This window comes from Schistocerca gregaria, chromosome 3, assembly GCF_023897955.1.
Source record: "Schistocerca gregaria isolate iqSchGreg1 chromosome 3, iqSchGreg1.2, whole genome shotgun sequence".
NCBI lineage: Eukaryota > Metazoa > Arthropoda > Insecta > Orthoptera > Acrididae > Schistocerca > Schistocerca gregaria.
The window spans coordinates 415,062,372-415,077,041 of NC_064922.1; the positions used below are offsets into that span (position 1 = coordinate 415,062,372).

Genomic DNA, 14,670 nt, shown 5'->3' on the forward strand with positions numbered 1-14,670 from the left:
ATGAGAACAATTGATAAAAAGGTAAAGCCACATGTACTGTGTTGCAAAACTTCCAAGGCAATGTATGATAAACTTAAAGCAATTTATAAAAGAGATGAGTCTCAAAGAACTCAGCAGTTGCTTCAAGAATTTTATAGTTTCAAGTAAGATAAAACCAGAGACATAGCTAGTAATATAAGGGCACTACAGAATATAGTATATGAACTGAATCGTCTCCAGTCAGAAAAGATGACAGATATTATGATCATACGCAAGATACCAAGGGGCAACAGTCTGGTTGATTAACTGATTTGGCCTTGTAACACTAACCAAAACAGACTTGCAGTGCTGGTACTGTAAATGGCTGAAAGGAAGGGGAAACTACAGCCGTAATTTTTCCCGGGTGCATGCAGCTTTACAGTATTGTTAAATGATGATGGCGTCCTCTTGGGTAAAAATATTCCTGTTGTGACTTGCAAATCTTTCAAAGTGCCGCTACTCAGTTACGCGCGTCCTCTACATGCGGCGCTGTCTGCCAGCCATGCAGCAGCAGCAGCGCCACCTAAGCGGCCAGCCAGCCAGCGGCCACTAGACTTGGACTCAGTTATGATTTGACTGTGAAAGTGTACACACGTCTTACTCTGTTTACTTGATCTGTGACGTTCATGTATTGCGTCTTCCTTGAAATATATTTGTTCAGCTTGAAGTTATAACAATTGGCGAAGAGGTAGTGATTTTTCTTTTCCATCGTTGACCCATATGTTTCCATGGCTACTTTAGAGCAGCTATTGCAAGGTCTCATAGAACAGCAAATACTTCTCACAAATGCGATTCGTGATTTTGTCGCGGCATAAAATGCGAGGTGTCTCTCGTCGTTGTCTCTACTTACTTTTCCTCCTTACAACAAGACGGCGGAAGACTGGTCTGATTACGAAAAACGTCTTCGACAGCACTTCTTGGCATTTCACGTCGCGGACGAACAAACATGTAAGTCTCTGTTCCTTTCATGGATTTCACCTCAAACGTATCGATTGTTGTCGCAATTGGTTCCTTTGAAAGATCCTGCGTATTTGTCCTTTGCTGAAATCTGCTCACTTCTGTCAGTCTATTTTCAAAAGCAAACGCATGTGGTAGCCTCTCGTGTTGCCTTTTATCGTTGTCAAAAACAACTGAATCAATCCTACCGCACTTGGGCTGCTGAACTTCACGGCCTCAGTAGAAAGTGTCAATTTGTTATTGACGCCGATTCCATGGTACGGGATGCTATTATCCGATCGGTGCCCGACAAAGTAGTTAGGCAACGTGCCCTTCAGTTGGCAAATCTGACTCTAGATGAAGTCCTATCCAACGCTCAGTCTTTTGAAATTTCTCGTGCCGCTGGAGCGCAAATAGAGGCATGGGGCGACGTCGGGAAATACCTCTGTGTGATGTTGACGAAGTGTGTGGTGTGTCCCCACTGGCCAACGTGGCCGCAGTACGCTCCCAAGTGCAGCCTCGGCCTAACCGTAAACAAACCTCTAAGAAACTCCAGCAAAACCCACGGCAACTTCCTTCATGTCCACGGTGTTTTACGAAACATTCACGAGAAGACTGTCCACAACGTTGGGCCGTATGTCACAAAAAAGGGTCATGTGTCATCCGTTTGCAAATCCGGCCGCATACATGATGTTCATGAACATGACGCTGATTCTGTGTTGTCTGTCAATTGTACTTCTTCCCTTTCAGGGAAGTTATTTCTCACTGACCAAATACTTAGTTGAGATATTCGCATGCAGCTGGATACTGGTTCTGCTGCCACTATCATCAATTCTCAGATGTGTCTTCAGTTGGGTTCTCCAACCTGTCACCTGTCAGTGGGCAATTATGGACTTACAATAAACAGAAGATTTCTCTCTTGTGACAATTTGACGCTGAGGTATCTTACAAATCTGTCGTTCGCACTGTTCCCATATCTGAGGTTGACCATAGTAACGTGGAGAATCTTTTTGGTTCTGATACCTTTCGCGTTTTTGGGTTCTCCATAGATGACTCTGTCAATATCGTCTCTGATGCTCAATTGGATTCCTTGTCGACATTTTCGTCCCTTTTTTCTCCTGGGTTAGGCCATGCAAACGACTTTTAAGTTCATAACACGCTCAAACATACTGCTCGGCCCATTCCTGTGGCCCTTCGTCATCAGGTCAAACGGGAGCAGGATCGTACCACTGCTTCAGGGGTCTTGCTTCCTGTCACTTCCAGTGAGTGGTCCTCTCCTGTCATTGTCGTTGCGAAGCCAAATGGTGATATTAGTCTCTGTGGCGATTTCAAAGCCCCTGTAAATGCTCAATGCCTTATTGACATTTACCCTATGCCTCAACCTGAAGAATTGTTCACTAAACTTGTTGGAGGCCAGTATTTTTCTAAACTTGACCTGTAAGAAGCTTATCATCAACTTCCTCTCGACGTTGCTTCCTTGCAGTTTCTGGTTCTTAACACGCCTTTCGGCCTCTATCAATCCCAATGATTGCCATTCAGGGTTGCCAGCGCCCCTGCTCTCTTTCAGCGATTCTTTGAACAATTATTGCTCACTATCCCTGGGTGTATAAATTACCAGGACGACATCGTTGTCACTAGCTCCACCACTGACAAACATCTTCAAAATCTCCGCACGCTTTTTCATGTCTTACAGACTGCCGGTCTTAAGTATAATCTTTAGAAATCAAAATTTTTTCAGGCATCTATCATGTACTTGGGGTTGGGATGGTATTCGTCCACTTCAGAAAACTCTCGCTGTGATTGATGCCATTCCTCGCCCTACATCTGTTAAGGAACTGCAGGCCTTCTTGGGGAAAATAGCATACTATCACAAGTTTTTACCGTCTGCTGCTTCGGTGGCACAGCCGTTGCATAGCCTGTTGCATAAAAACGTGCCTTTTCACTGGTCCGCGTCATGCAATGCGGCTTTCCAGAAATTGGAGACTAGGCTGAAACAGGCCCCATCCCTGGCTACACATCGACCTGGCCAACATCTTGTTCTTGCCACGGATGCCTCTCAATACGTGGGTCGGTGCAGTCCTTACGCACCGTTTTTCTCACGGTTCTGAACAACCTACTGCTTATGCCTCCAAAACACTCACGGATGCTCAACAAAAGTATTCTCAAATTGAAAAAGAAACTTTGGCCATTATTTATGCTCTTCATAAGTTTAGTGTATTTCTCTATGGATCCAAATTTCATCTTGTTACGGATCACGAACCACTCGTTTCCTTGTTTCATCCATCAACGTCACTTCCCAACAGGGCTGCAGACCGCCTCCAGCGTTGGACTCTTTACTTGTCTCATTTCAATTACAAGATACATTTCCGGCCAATGGCTCAACATGTGACTGCTGATGCACTGCCTCGCCTTTGATAGGGACGAACTTTTGTGTTTCCACCTGGATGTTGCCGAGCAGTGGGTTGTGGACGGGTTCCCCATCACCGGGGACCAGCTGGCGGCTGCTACGGGTTCTGACCCTACCCTCTCCCAGGTTTTACGCTGTATTCAGAAGGGTTGGCCAGATCGGCTGTCCGCTAAGACTTCTGATCCATTGCGGAACTACTACGCTTTGCATTACCGCCTCACGGCTAGGGATGGTGTTATCCTCCTTTCCACCGAAAAAGCTTCGCCGCGTGTTGTGGTACCTGCGTCTTTGCGTACTTCGGTCATGCGCCTCCTTCACCAATGGCACTAGGGTATCTCTCGCACAAAATCTCTGGCGCACTGTCATGTGTACTGGCCCGGCATCGATTCTGAAATCGCACACATGGTTGCTGGTTGCTGCCTGCGGCCCTTGTGTGTCAAAGGCCGCCGCCCCGAACTCATCTTTGTCACCGTGGCCTTTGCCTGAGAAGCCCTGGGTGCATTATTCATGCTGACTTCGCGGGACTATTTTAGGTACTTATTGGCTTCTCGTTGTTGACACCTACTGTAACTTTCCTTTCATTGTCTGTTGCACGTCGCCTACCGCCGCAGCAACCACCAATGCTCAAGCTCGCATTTTCTCTTTGGAAGGCCTTCCCGCTACTCGTTACTGATAATGGTCCGCTATTTGCCTCTTCCTATTTTTCGGATTTTTGTGCCCGTCACGGCGTCACGCATGTCACAGCCCCTCTGTTCCATCCACAGTCAAACGGTGAGGCTGAACAACTGGTCCGCACATTTAAGGCTAGATGAGGAAACTCCTGCCTTCTTCTGCTGATAATGTGTTTCTCCAATTTCTGGCTTCTTACCGTTTCACCCCCATGGGCGACCACAGCTCGGCTGAGCTCTTATACGGCCGACAGCCCTGCATGCTACTTCATCTTCTGCGGCCTTCCACCTCACGGCCACGGGTGCCTTCGCTTGGCCAATTCACCGCCAACGACCTTGTACGGGTACGGGGATATGGCGGGTGGCCAAAATGGAGTCCTGGCTGCACCTTACGACACCGTAGCCAACGCCTGTATGAAATACAGGCGGACAGAGGTGTTGCAGTTCGTCATTCGGACCAGCTTCGGCCTCGTGTGCCGGCAACACCTGTTCCGGATGCCGCTACACCACCTTCGGCTCTACCTAACGCTTAGGATACTGGAATCTCTCATTACTCACAACGCAGTCCTCTCACTGTCATATCGGTGCCAGCACAAGAACTGACACCACCAGGAAACATGCCCATGCAGGAACCAGAAGACCAACATCTGTCGGAGCAACTCTACTCGCCGCCTCCTCCTACGGACGAGGACACATCGCCCATGTCTCTTGTTATAACAACTGGACTTGCCGCAACGGGCAGATTGGTGCACAGGGGCCCAGCAGATTTGACCCCCACATCTCCTGTCATCTCGACTCGTTATCATCTGGGACACTTCCGTCCATATGGGAAGCCTCCTCCTCGAGACTTTATGGCCAGTCAAACATCACCTATGGATGTTAGCAGTCTACAGGCCACCTCCATCAAGACCTGCGCAAAAAATTCAAAGGGGGGAAAAGTGTTGTGACTCGCCGATCTTTCAAAGTACCGCCGCACAGTTACGCGCGTCCTCTACATGCGGCGCTGTCTGCCAGCCATGCAGCAGCAGCGACACCTAAGCGGTCAGCCAGCCAGCGGCCGCTAGATTTGGACTCAGTTATGATATGACTTGTTAAAGTGTACACACGTCTTACTCTTTACTTTATCTGTGACTTTCATGTATTGCATCTTCCTTGAAATATATTTGTTCGACTTTAAGTTATAACAATTCCAGAGGTAAAATAGTCCCCCATTCGAATCTCCGGGCGGGGACTACTTAGAAGGATGTTGTTATCAGGAGAAAGAACATGGGCATTTTACCGGGCGGAGAGTGGAATGTCAGATCCATTAATCAGGCAGGTAGGTTACAAAATTTTGAAAGGGAAATGGATAGGTTAAAGTTAGATATAGTGGGAATTAGTGAAGTTCTGTGGCAGGAGGAACAAGACTTCTGGTCAGGTGAATACAGGGTTATAAATACAAAATCAAAGAGGGGTATTGCAGGAGTAGGTTTAATAATGAATTAAAAAAATAGGAATGTGAGTAAGCTACTAAAAACAGCACACTGAATGCATTATTGTGGCCAAGATAGATACAAAGCCCATGCCTACCACAGTAGTATAAGTTTATATGCCGACTAGCTCCGCAGATGACGAAGAGATTGATGAAATTTACGATGAGATAACAGAAATTATTCACACAGTGAAGGGAGACGAAAATTTAATAGTCATGGCTGACTGGAATTCGACAGTAGGAAAAAGAAGAGATGGAATCATTGTAGGTGAATATGGAATTGGGGGGGGGGGGGGGGTAAGGAATGAAAGAGGAAGCCGCCTGGTAGAATTTTGTACAGAGCATAACTTAATCATAGCTAACACTTGGTTCCAGAATCATAAAAGACGGTTGTATACATGGAAGAAGCCTGCAGATACTGACAGGTTTCGGATAGATTATATAATGGTGAGACAGATTTAGGAACCAGATTTTAAATTGTAAGGCATTTCCAGGGGCAGATGTGGACTCTTGACTACAATCTACTGGTTATGAACTGTAGATTAAAACTAAAGAAACTGCAAAAAGGTGGGAATTTAAGTTGATGGGTCCTGGATAAACTGACAGAACCAGAGGTTGTAGAGAGTTTCAGGAAGAGCATTAGGGAATGATTGACAAGAATGGGGGAAAGAAATACAGTAGAAAAAGAATGGGTAGCTTTGAGAGATGAAATAGTGAAGGCAGCAGAGGATCAAGTAGGTGAAAAGACGAGGACTAATAGAAATCCTTGGGTAACAGAAGAGATACTGAATTTAATTGATGAAAGAAGAAAATACAAAAATGCAGTAAATGCACTGAAAGACCTAAGTCGAAACAAGGCCCCGGGAGTAGACAACATTCCATTAGAACTACTGATAGCCTTGGGAGAGCCAGCCCTGACTAAACTCTACCATCTGGTGAGCAAGATGTATGAGACAGGCGAAATACCCTCAGACTTCAAGAAAAATATAATAATTCCAATCCCAAGGAAAACAGGGGTTGACAGATCTGAAAATTACTGAACCATCAGTTTCATAAGCAACAGCTGCAAAATACTAACATGAATTCTTTACAGACGAATGGAAAAACTGGTAGAAGCCGGCCTCGGTGAAGATCAGTTTGGATTAACTAGAAATGTTGGAACACAATACTGACCCTACAATTCATCTTAGAGAATAGATTAAGGAAAGGCAAACCTACGTTTCTAGCATTTGTTGACTTAGAGCTTTTGACAATGTTGACTGGAATACTCTCTTTCAAATTCTAAAGGTGGCAGGGGTAAAATACAGGGAGCTAAAGGCTATTTACAATTTATACATAAACCAGATGGCAGTTATAAGAGTCGAGGGGCATGAAAGGGAAGAAGTGGTTGGGAAGGGAGTGAGACAGGGTTGTAGCCTATCCCCAATGTTATTCAATCTGTATATTGAGCAAGCAGTAAAGGAAACAAAAGAAACATTCGGAGTAGGAATTAAAATCCACGGAGAAGAAATAAAAACTTTTGTAATTCTGTCAGAGACAGCAAAGGACCTGGAAGAGCAGCTGAATGGAATGGAATGGACAGTGTCTTCAAAGGAGGATATAAGATGAACATCAACAAAAGCACAATGAGGATAACGAAATGTAGTTGAATTAAGTCGGGTGATGCGGAGGGAATTAGATTAGAAAATGAGACACTTAAAGTATTAAAGGAGTTTTGCTATTTGGGAAGCAAAATAACTGATGATGGTCGAAGTAGAGAGGATATAAAAAGTAGACTGGCAATAGCAAGGAAAGTGCTTCTGAAGAAGAGAAATTTGTTAACATCAAGTATAGATTTAAGTGTCAGGAAGTCGTTTCTGAAAGTATTTGTATGGAGTGTAGCCATGTATGGAAGCGAAACATGGACGATAAATAGTTTGAACAAGTAGAGGATAGAAGCATTTGAAATGTGGTGCTACAGAAGAATGCTGAAGATTAGATGGGTAGATCACATAACTAATGAGGAAGTATTGAATAGGATTGGGGAGAAGAGAAATTTGTGGCACAACTTGACTAGAAGACGGGATCAATTGGTAGGGCATATTCTGAGGCATCGAGGGATCACCAATTTAGTATTGGAGGGCAGTGCGGAGGGCAAAAATCGTAGACGCACACTAAGAGATGAATACACTAAGCAGATTCACAAGGATGTAGGCAGCAGCACGTACCGGGAGATGCAGCAGCTTGCACAGGATAGAGTAGAATGGAGAGTTGCATCAAACCAGTCTCTGGACTGAAGACTACAACAACAACCCAAGATATTGTCTATTTTGCCAGAAGAATACAAACACTTTTCTCCAGCATGGGATTCGTCACACAATGGTGAGAAGACTATGGAAAATCTAATTACAAAGCTTATAAGAGAAGAGGAACGACTGAAAAACAATAATCAAGAAGAGAGTATTGCCTTTTATGTTGGGTTTAACAAAAATAAAAGATATACTTTGTAAGAATTGTGGTGGTCGTGGACATTTTGCAAGAGAATGCAAGAAGTCTAAGAAGACAGAACACTGTTCTATATGCAAGAGGAATAATCACAAAGAAGAAATGTTTTCTTTAAAAATAAAATTCAAGAACCAAAACTGAGATCTTTTAAGTGCTGTCCTAATTGCAAAAAGACTATCCAAAAAGAAGAAGATTGTCATTTTAAGAACAAAGACAGCGAAAGAAAATAATTTTGCACTTTTGAAGGGATGGAATTAGATCTAATCACTCAAGGAAACAAGCCATTGATGAAGAAAAGAAGATGGAAGACACTGCACATATTGCATATGAATGTAACACAGGAAAGATTTCACAAGAAGCCAACGAAAAGAGGATATGGCCATGGTTATTGATGGTGCATGTACAGGACATGAAGTGGACCAGTTAATAAATGTGAGACATTATGACAGTATTGTGAAAGCTGCCAAACAAGGTGGACCAATGAAAATAGTTGCAACAGAAAACTTTGTAAGAGATAACTGTGTTCTAAAAGATTTTATGTCTGTTCCTGAACTGAGCAGAAATCTGATGTCTGTAAATGCAATCAGTGAAAAATATTGTACAGATGTATTTTCCAAACATTCTGTTCAAATCTATAAAGGTGAAATACTTGTTTTGAAAGGACAATAAACAAGAAATGGGTTGTATGAAGTGAACATTGAATCAGGAATGCAGTCACTACTGACACAACAAGAAAAACAAGAATGACATAAGAAACTACGTCATCCAGGCATAAGCTATACTTCAAAGATCAAGACAATGTGTGAAGGAGTTCCTAATACACTACTGGCCATTAAAATTGCTACACCACGAAGATGTGGTACTGACGCGAAATTTAACCGATAGGAAGATACTGTGATATGCAAATGATTAGCTTTTCAGAGCATTCACACAAGGTTGGCACTGGTGGCGACACCTACAATGTACTGACATGTAGAAAGTTTCAAACCAATTTCTCAAACACAAACAGCAGTTGACCGGCGTTTCCTGGTGAAACGTTGTTGTGATGCCTCATGTAAGGAGGATAAATGCGTACCATCACGTTTCCGACTTTGATAAAGGTCGGATTGTAGCCTATCGCGATTGCGGTTTATCATGTCGCGACATTGCTGCTCACGTTGGTCGAGATCCAGTGACTGTTAACAGAATATGGAATCGGTGGGTTCAGGAGGGTAATACGGAACACCGTGCTGCATCCCAACGGCCTAGTATCACTAGCAGTCGAGATGAAGGCATCTTACCCGCATGACTGTTAACGGATCGTGCAGCCACGTCTCGATCCCTGAGTCAACAGATGGGGACGTTTGCAAAACAACCATCTGCAAGAACAGTTTGACAAATTTTGCAGGAGCATGGACAATATCAGCTAGGAGTCCATGGCTGTGGTTACCCTTGACGCTGCATCACCGACAGGAGCAGCTGCAATGGTGTACTCAACGACAAACCTGGGTGCACGAATGGCAAAACGTCATTTTTTTTACGAATCCAGGTTCTGTTTACAGCATCATGATGGTCGCATCTGTGTTTGGCGACATCGCAGGTAACACACATTGGAAGAGTATATTCGTCATCGCCATACTGGCACATCACCCGGCGTGATGGTATGGGGTGCCATTGGTTACATGTCTCGGTCACCTCTTGTTCACATTGACGGCACTTTGAACAGTGGACGTTACATTTCAGATATGTTACGACCTGTGGCTCTACCCTTCATTCGATCCCTGCGAAACCCTACATTTCAGCAGGATAATGCATGACTGCATGTTGCAGGTCCTGTACTGGCCTTTCTTGACACAGAAAATGTTCTACTGTTGCCCTGGCCAGTACATTTTTCAGATCTCTCACCAATTGAAAACTTCTGGTCAATGGTGGCCGAGCAACTGGCTCGTCACTATACTCTAGTCACTACTCTTGATGAGCTGTGGTATCGTGTTGAAGCTGCATGGGCAGCTGTACCTGTACACGTCGTCCAAGCTCTGTTTGACTCAATGCCCAGGCGTATCAAGGACGTTATTACGGCCAGAGGTGGTTGTTCTGGGTACTGATTTCTCAGGATCTATGCACCCAAATTGTGTGAAAATGTAATCACATGTCAGTTCTAGTATAATATACTTGTCCAATGAATACCTGTTTATCATCTGCATTTCTTCTTGGTGTAGCAATTGTAATGGCCAATAGTTTAGTTTATGCTCAGCAGAATAATAGTGTGAAGCTTGTGTTAGAGCTAAATTAACAAGAGAACCATTTTCTACTGAGCAACAAGACCTCTTGAAATCGTACATACTGATATCTGTGGAGAGATAGAACCCCAACATTTAATGGATATAGGTACTACATGACAGTGTTAGATGATTCCACTCATTTGTGTGTAACTTACTTGTTAAGATCTAAGTCAGAGGCTGAAAGATTCATAAGAAAATGTGTGTTAGAAAGTGAAAATAAGTTCAATACGAAAGTGTCAAAAATAAGATGTGATAAAGGTGGTGAAAACACCAGCCATGAGTTTAAGAATTGGTGTGAAGGAAAAGGAATTGTGCTACACAATAGTATTCTTTATAGCCCTCAGCTCAATGAGAAAGCAGAGAGACTAAATCTGACAATAATGAACAAGGCAAGAGCTATGATATTCGATAGCAAACTAAAGAAAGAGCTATGGGGAGATGCAGTGCTCACAGCTACATAATCAATAGAAGCCCAACTATCAAAGTGCCATACCAGCAGAGAAGTGGTTTGGGAAAATTAGATCTGTCAAGACTTCAAATATTTGGATCAAGGGTTTTTGCCAAAAATTTAGCCTATTTGAAGAAACTAGAAAGTGATAAAAGAAACTCTACAGAAAAATCTTGTTATTGGTGAACTATCGAATGATACAAGCAATCAAAAAATGAAATAGACGACCATGAAAATCAAGGAGAAGAAAGTCAAGAAGTAATAACATGCAATGAAGACCAAGAAATTACAATCTTACGAAAAGAACTAGTTTGAAAAAACATGTAAAATATAATGATTATGAAACAGCTTTACTTACCTATGAATTATGTATGAGTGGTCCAGACAAAGAAAATTGGTTAAAAGCAGTTGAAGAAGAAAAGAGATCTCTTCAACAGAATGAAACATGGAAGTTGGTTAGTCCAGAGGAAGCAAAAGGGAAAGAAATCTTAACAAGCAAATGGATCTTTATAGTCAAATATGATGAACAATATATGGCCAGATTAATTATTAGATGTTGTCAACAAGAAAAGGATATACATTTTAAGGAATTATTCAGCCCAGTACTATATATATGTTCATTGGACTGTTGTTTGCACTGGCAGCAGAGAAAAATTTCCATACAAGAGTGTTTGATGTCAAAACAGCATTTTCTATGGGAAACTGGATGAAGAATTTTTTTTCAAGATACCTGAAGGATACAAAGAAGCTGGAAAAATCTGTGTTTTGAAGAAAGCTCTCTATGGACTTAAACAAGCCCCATCCAGATGGAATAAAACTTTGACAGATTTCCTAAAATCAGAAGGACTAATTCAATTGAAATCAGACCAGTGCATATTTAAAGATTCAACTGAAGAAATGTACATGGCTACACATGTTGATGATGGAATCATAATAGGAAAAGACTTGGGGAAAATTGAAAATATACTAAAGAAACTTAAAAAGAAATTTGAATTTGTTGTGGTAGAAAATCCAGATATGTATTTAGGGGTACAAATAATGAAGACAAGGGATGGAATATTTTTACACCACGAACAGTATGCAAAGAAAGTACTAGAAAAATTCAATATGACTGACTGCAAGGCCATGAAGACTCCATTGGTTCCAGAGGGAAAGACAAATGAAGAAAATCAAGAAAACGAACACATTGAATTTGTATGTCGTGAAGCCATAGAAAGCCTTCTTCATTTGTCATGTAAAACAAGACCAGATTTTGGATTTACCGTAAATTACCAGAGCCGCTTCACAGAAGACCCCAAGAAAAGGGATTACAAAAATGTAAAAAAGAACTCTTAGTTATCTACAAGGTTCCAAGAAGTATGGTCTCTTCTATAAGAAAAAAGAAAGTGAAGAAGATGACAATATTCACCTAAATGTTTGTGATGCCGATGCGCAAGATTTAAGAGACAGAAAAAGTACAATTGAATACATTGTTCTTTATAATGGTGCTCCCATTAGTTGGTGTTTGGAAGCAAAGTGTGACAGCTACTTCATCAACTGAAGCAGAATACATTTCAGCAGCAGAATGCACCAACGAAATAAAACACATCAATACCCTAACAGAAGAGTTAACCAGAAGAAAAGTAAAATCATTCTTCATGTAGTCAATCAAAGTGCTATCCAAATGATCAAATCAGGATAGTTGGTTAGATGACACAATCATATAGATGTAAAATTTCACTATGTTAGTGAACAATACAGAGACGGTTTATTCGAGATAAAATATACGGAAGAACAATTAGCAGACATACTGACCAAAGCTCTACAAAGATCAAAGTTTGAGAAATGTAGAAATGTTATTATGAAACAATTACCATGACTTTGTGACAACTAAATCTGTGAAGCTTGTGATTTAGAGCCATTAAAAACAAACAATGTATTTTAAGGAGGGATGTTGAAAGGTGCGGAGCAAGTAAAATACAATGTTTACTGTGTGTGCTTAAAAAATGCTGAACATCTAAGAGTTTATATAAAAATAAAATATATCTGTAAGGTAGCATGACATAGCAACATATCAAGCGTGTATAGTGTTTTTTTTTTTTTTTTTTACTTTGTGTCCATGTATGTGTGTTGTTACATTCACATAAAGTTACAATAAAATTAAGATAAAAATCACAGTATAATATAATGTACACTATTTCGCATTCAGTACAATTTACAAGTGGAAACACTATACACATACACAATTCCAGCATATCCTGTAGATCACTAAGACACAGATTCTAAAATAAATGCAAAAATGTTAGCATACCTTGATGTGTGCTAGGTGGAATTTGATGATGTGCATTCTGATCGAACACACTGTGGCTATATCCCATATTCTGCAAAGAACCACAGATCCTAATTAAATTAGTTAAAACATATACAAAAGCTAAAGAGCACAAAAATAATGCACCAAAGCTGTTAACTGAAAAAATATCTATTTATTAATTAACAATTCTAAACTTTTAGTGTCATTCTTTAAAGGTCAAAGTTCCATCACACAGCTGAATAACTGCTCTAGCAAAAAAACACACACAGCTTCATCAAATTTCTAAATTAACTGGGGAACACAAACATCCAAACTAGACATCTGATGTACATCGGAATGATAGCCAAATGTAGTAAGTATTTTACATTGATTAAACATGAAAGCGGTAGCCAGAAAACATCGGCACCATAGCCTGATTGAAACTACTTGACAGCTGGATGTTCACACATCCTAGCTGGTTTCTTATAATCAGAGCATACAATGTCAGACTCAAACTGTTTGCTGTTGTCAAACTGTCAAAATTGGTCAGTTCACTTCCAGTTCTTGGTCAGCATTCTTTCTTTATGTATTTGGATCCCAATTCATGGTATTGGCACTTTCATTTTATATTCCATCATATATGATAACCACACCACAAACATCACTCACATAATGGTGCAAAATACGCTTGTTTCATATGCAGCATTAACTAAACACTACTGGATACTTCCGCACAAGACACAATTCAACATCACATATGCAATTATAGCAATCACAGAGATTGGTTTACATTAGAGAAGCTCCACATGATAAGCATGAAACAGATTAATTGAAGGGTACAATTCATTACTGCAACTGGGTGATCACAGTCAAGAATATAAAATCATTCAGTGATGAATTTTAACACAATGGTTAGCATATAAACCTAATCAAAATAGTCTGATTATAATTTTTATTCAATTAACTGCATCCTCCCGTTGCACTTCAATCACTAGTCACTTGAAATCAGCTATCATCAGAGCACCTTGGGTTCAACACAGCTCCACATCATTACACATTAACTGCATTTGTGAAGTGACACTGCGCGCGCGCGCGGGTGTGTGTGTGTGTGTGAGAGAGAGAGAGAGAGAGAGAGAGAGAGAGAGAGAGAGAGAGAGAGAGAGAGAGAGAGAGAGATCTACAACCAAGTGGTAGCCAGCAGCCAATGTGGCATAATCAAACAATGCCAACTAAAAAAAACAACATATTTTGAGAACTCCATAATGCATTAACACAAGATGAGAGGGAAGAAAGAAGTTTACTACTGATTTAATCACACCTGTAATGAAGATGGACACAGGGAAAATCAATTTTAACTTTGTGTGACCAGCTTTGCACTATGCATTCAGTACAATTATCACTTCACTCTTGAGCAATGAACATGAATAGAAGTTTCCTTATTACTGCAACACAAATGACTTTTCAATCACAAAGATTAATCTCTTCCAAGTGCATAAGGCTCGTCATGAAGTACCAAATTCAAACTTAACAGAAGTTTTTTTAACATTAATAAACGGTGTCATGGGTTCAATTTCATATATTTTGTCCAAACATTTTTTCTGGTCAGTGTTTCAATGGAAATTTCAGACACAGCAATCTGTATATATCCAGAGCTTTAAGGTTAGAACACATTTTTATTGCTGAATAAGACTCATGTTTCCTAACAGAA

General features: G+C 41.1%; 1 protein-coding gene across 4 annotated transcripts in view; it reads right to left on the reverse strand.

Annotated features, from left to right (window-relative positions):
- The window catches only part of LOC126355092 (leukocyte receptor cluster member 8), a 69,764-nt gene that overhangs the window by 44,039 nt on the left and 11,055 nt on the right, over positions 1-14,670 (reverse strand). For all 4 annotated transcript variants that reach the window (XM_050005285.1, XM_050005286.1, XM_050005288.1 and 1 more), the window contains exon 4: positions 12,984-13,053. In XM_050005285.1, the coding sequence (XP_049861242.1) occupies positions 12,984-13,053 (70 nt within the window). The remainder of the gene's footprint in view (positions 1-12,983; positions 13,054-14,670) is intronic.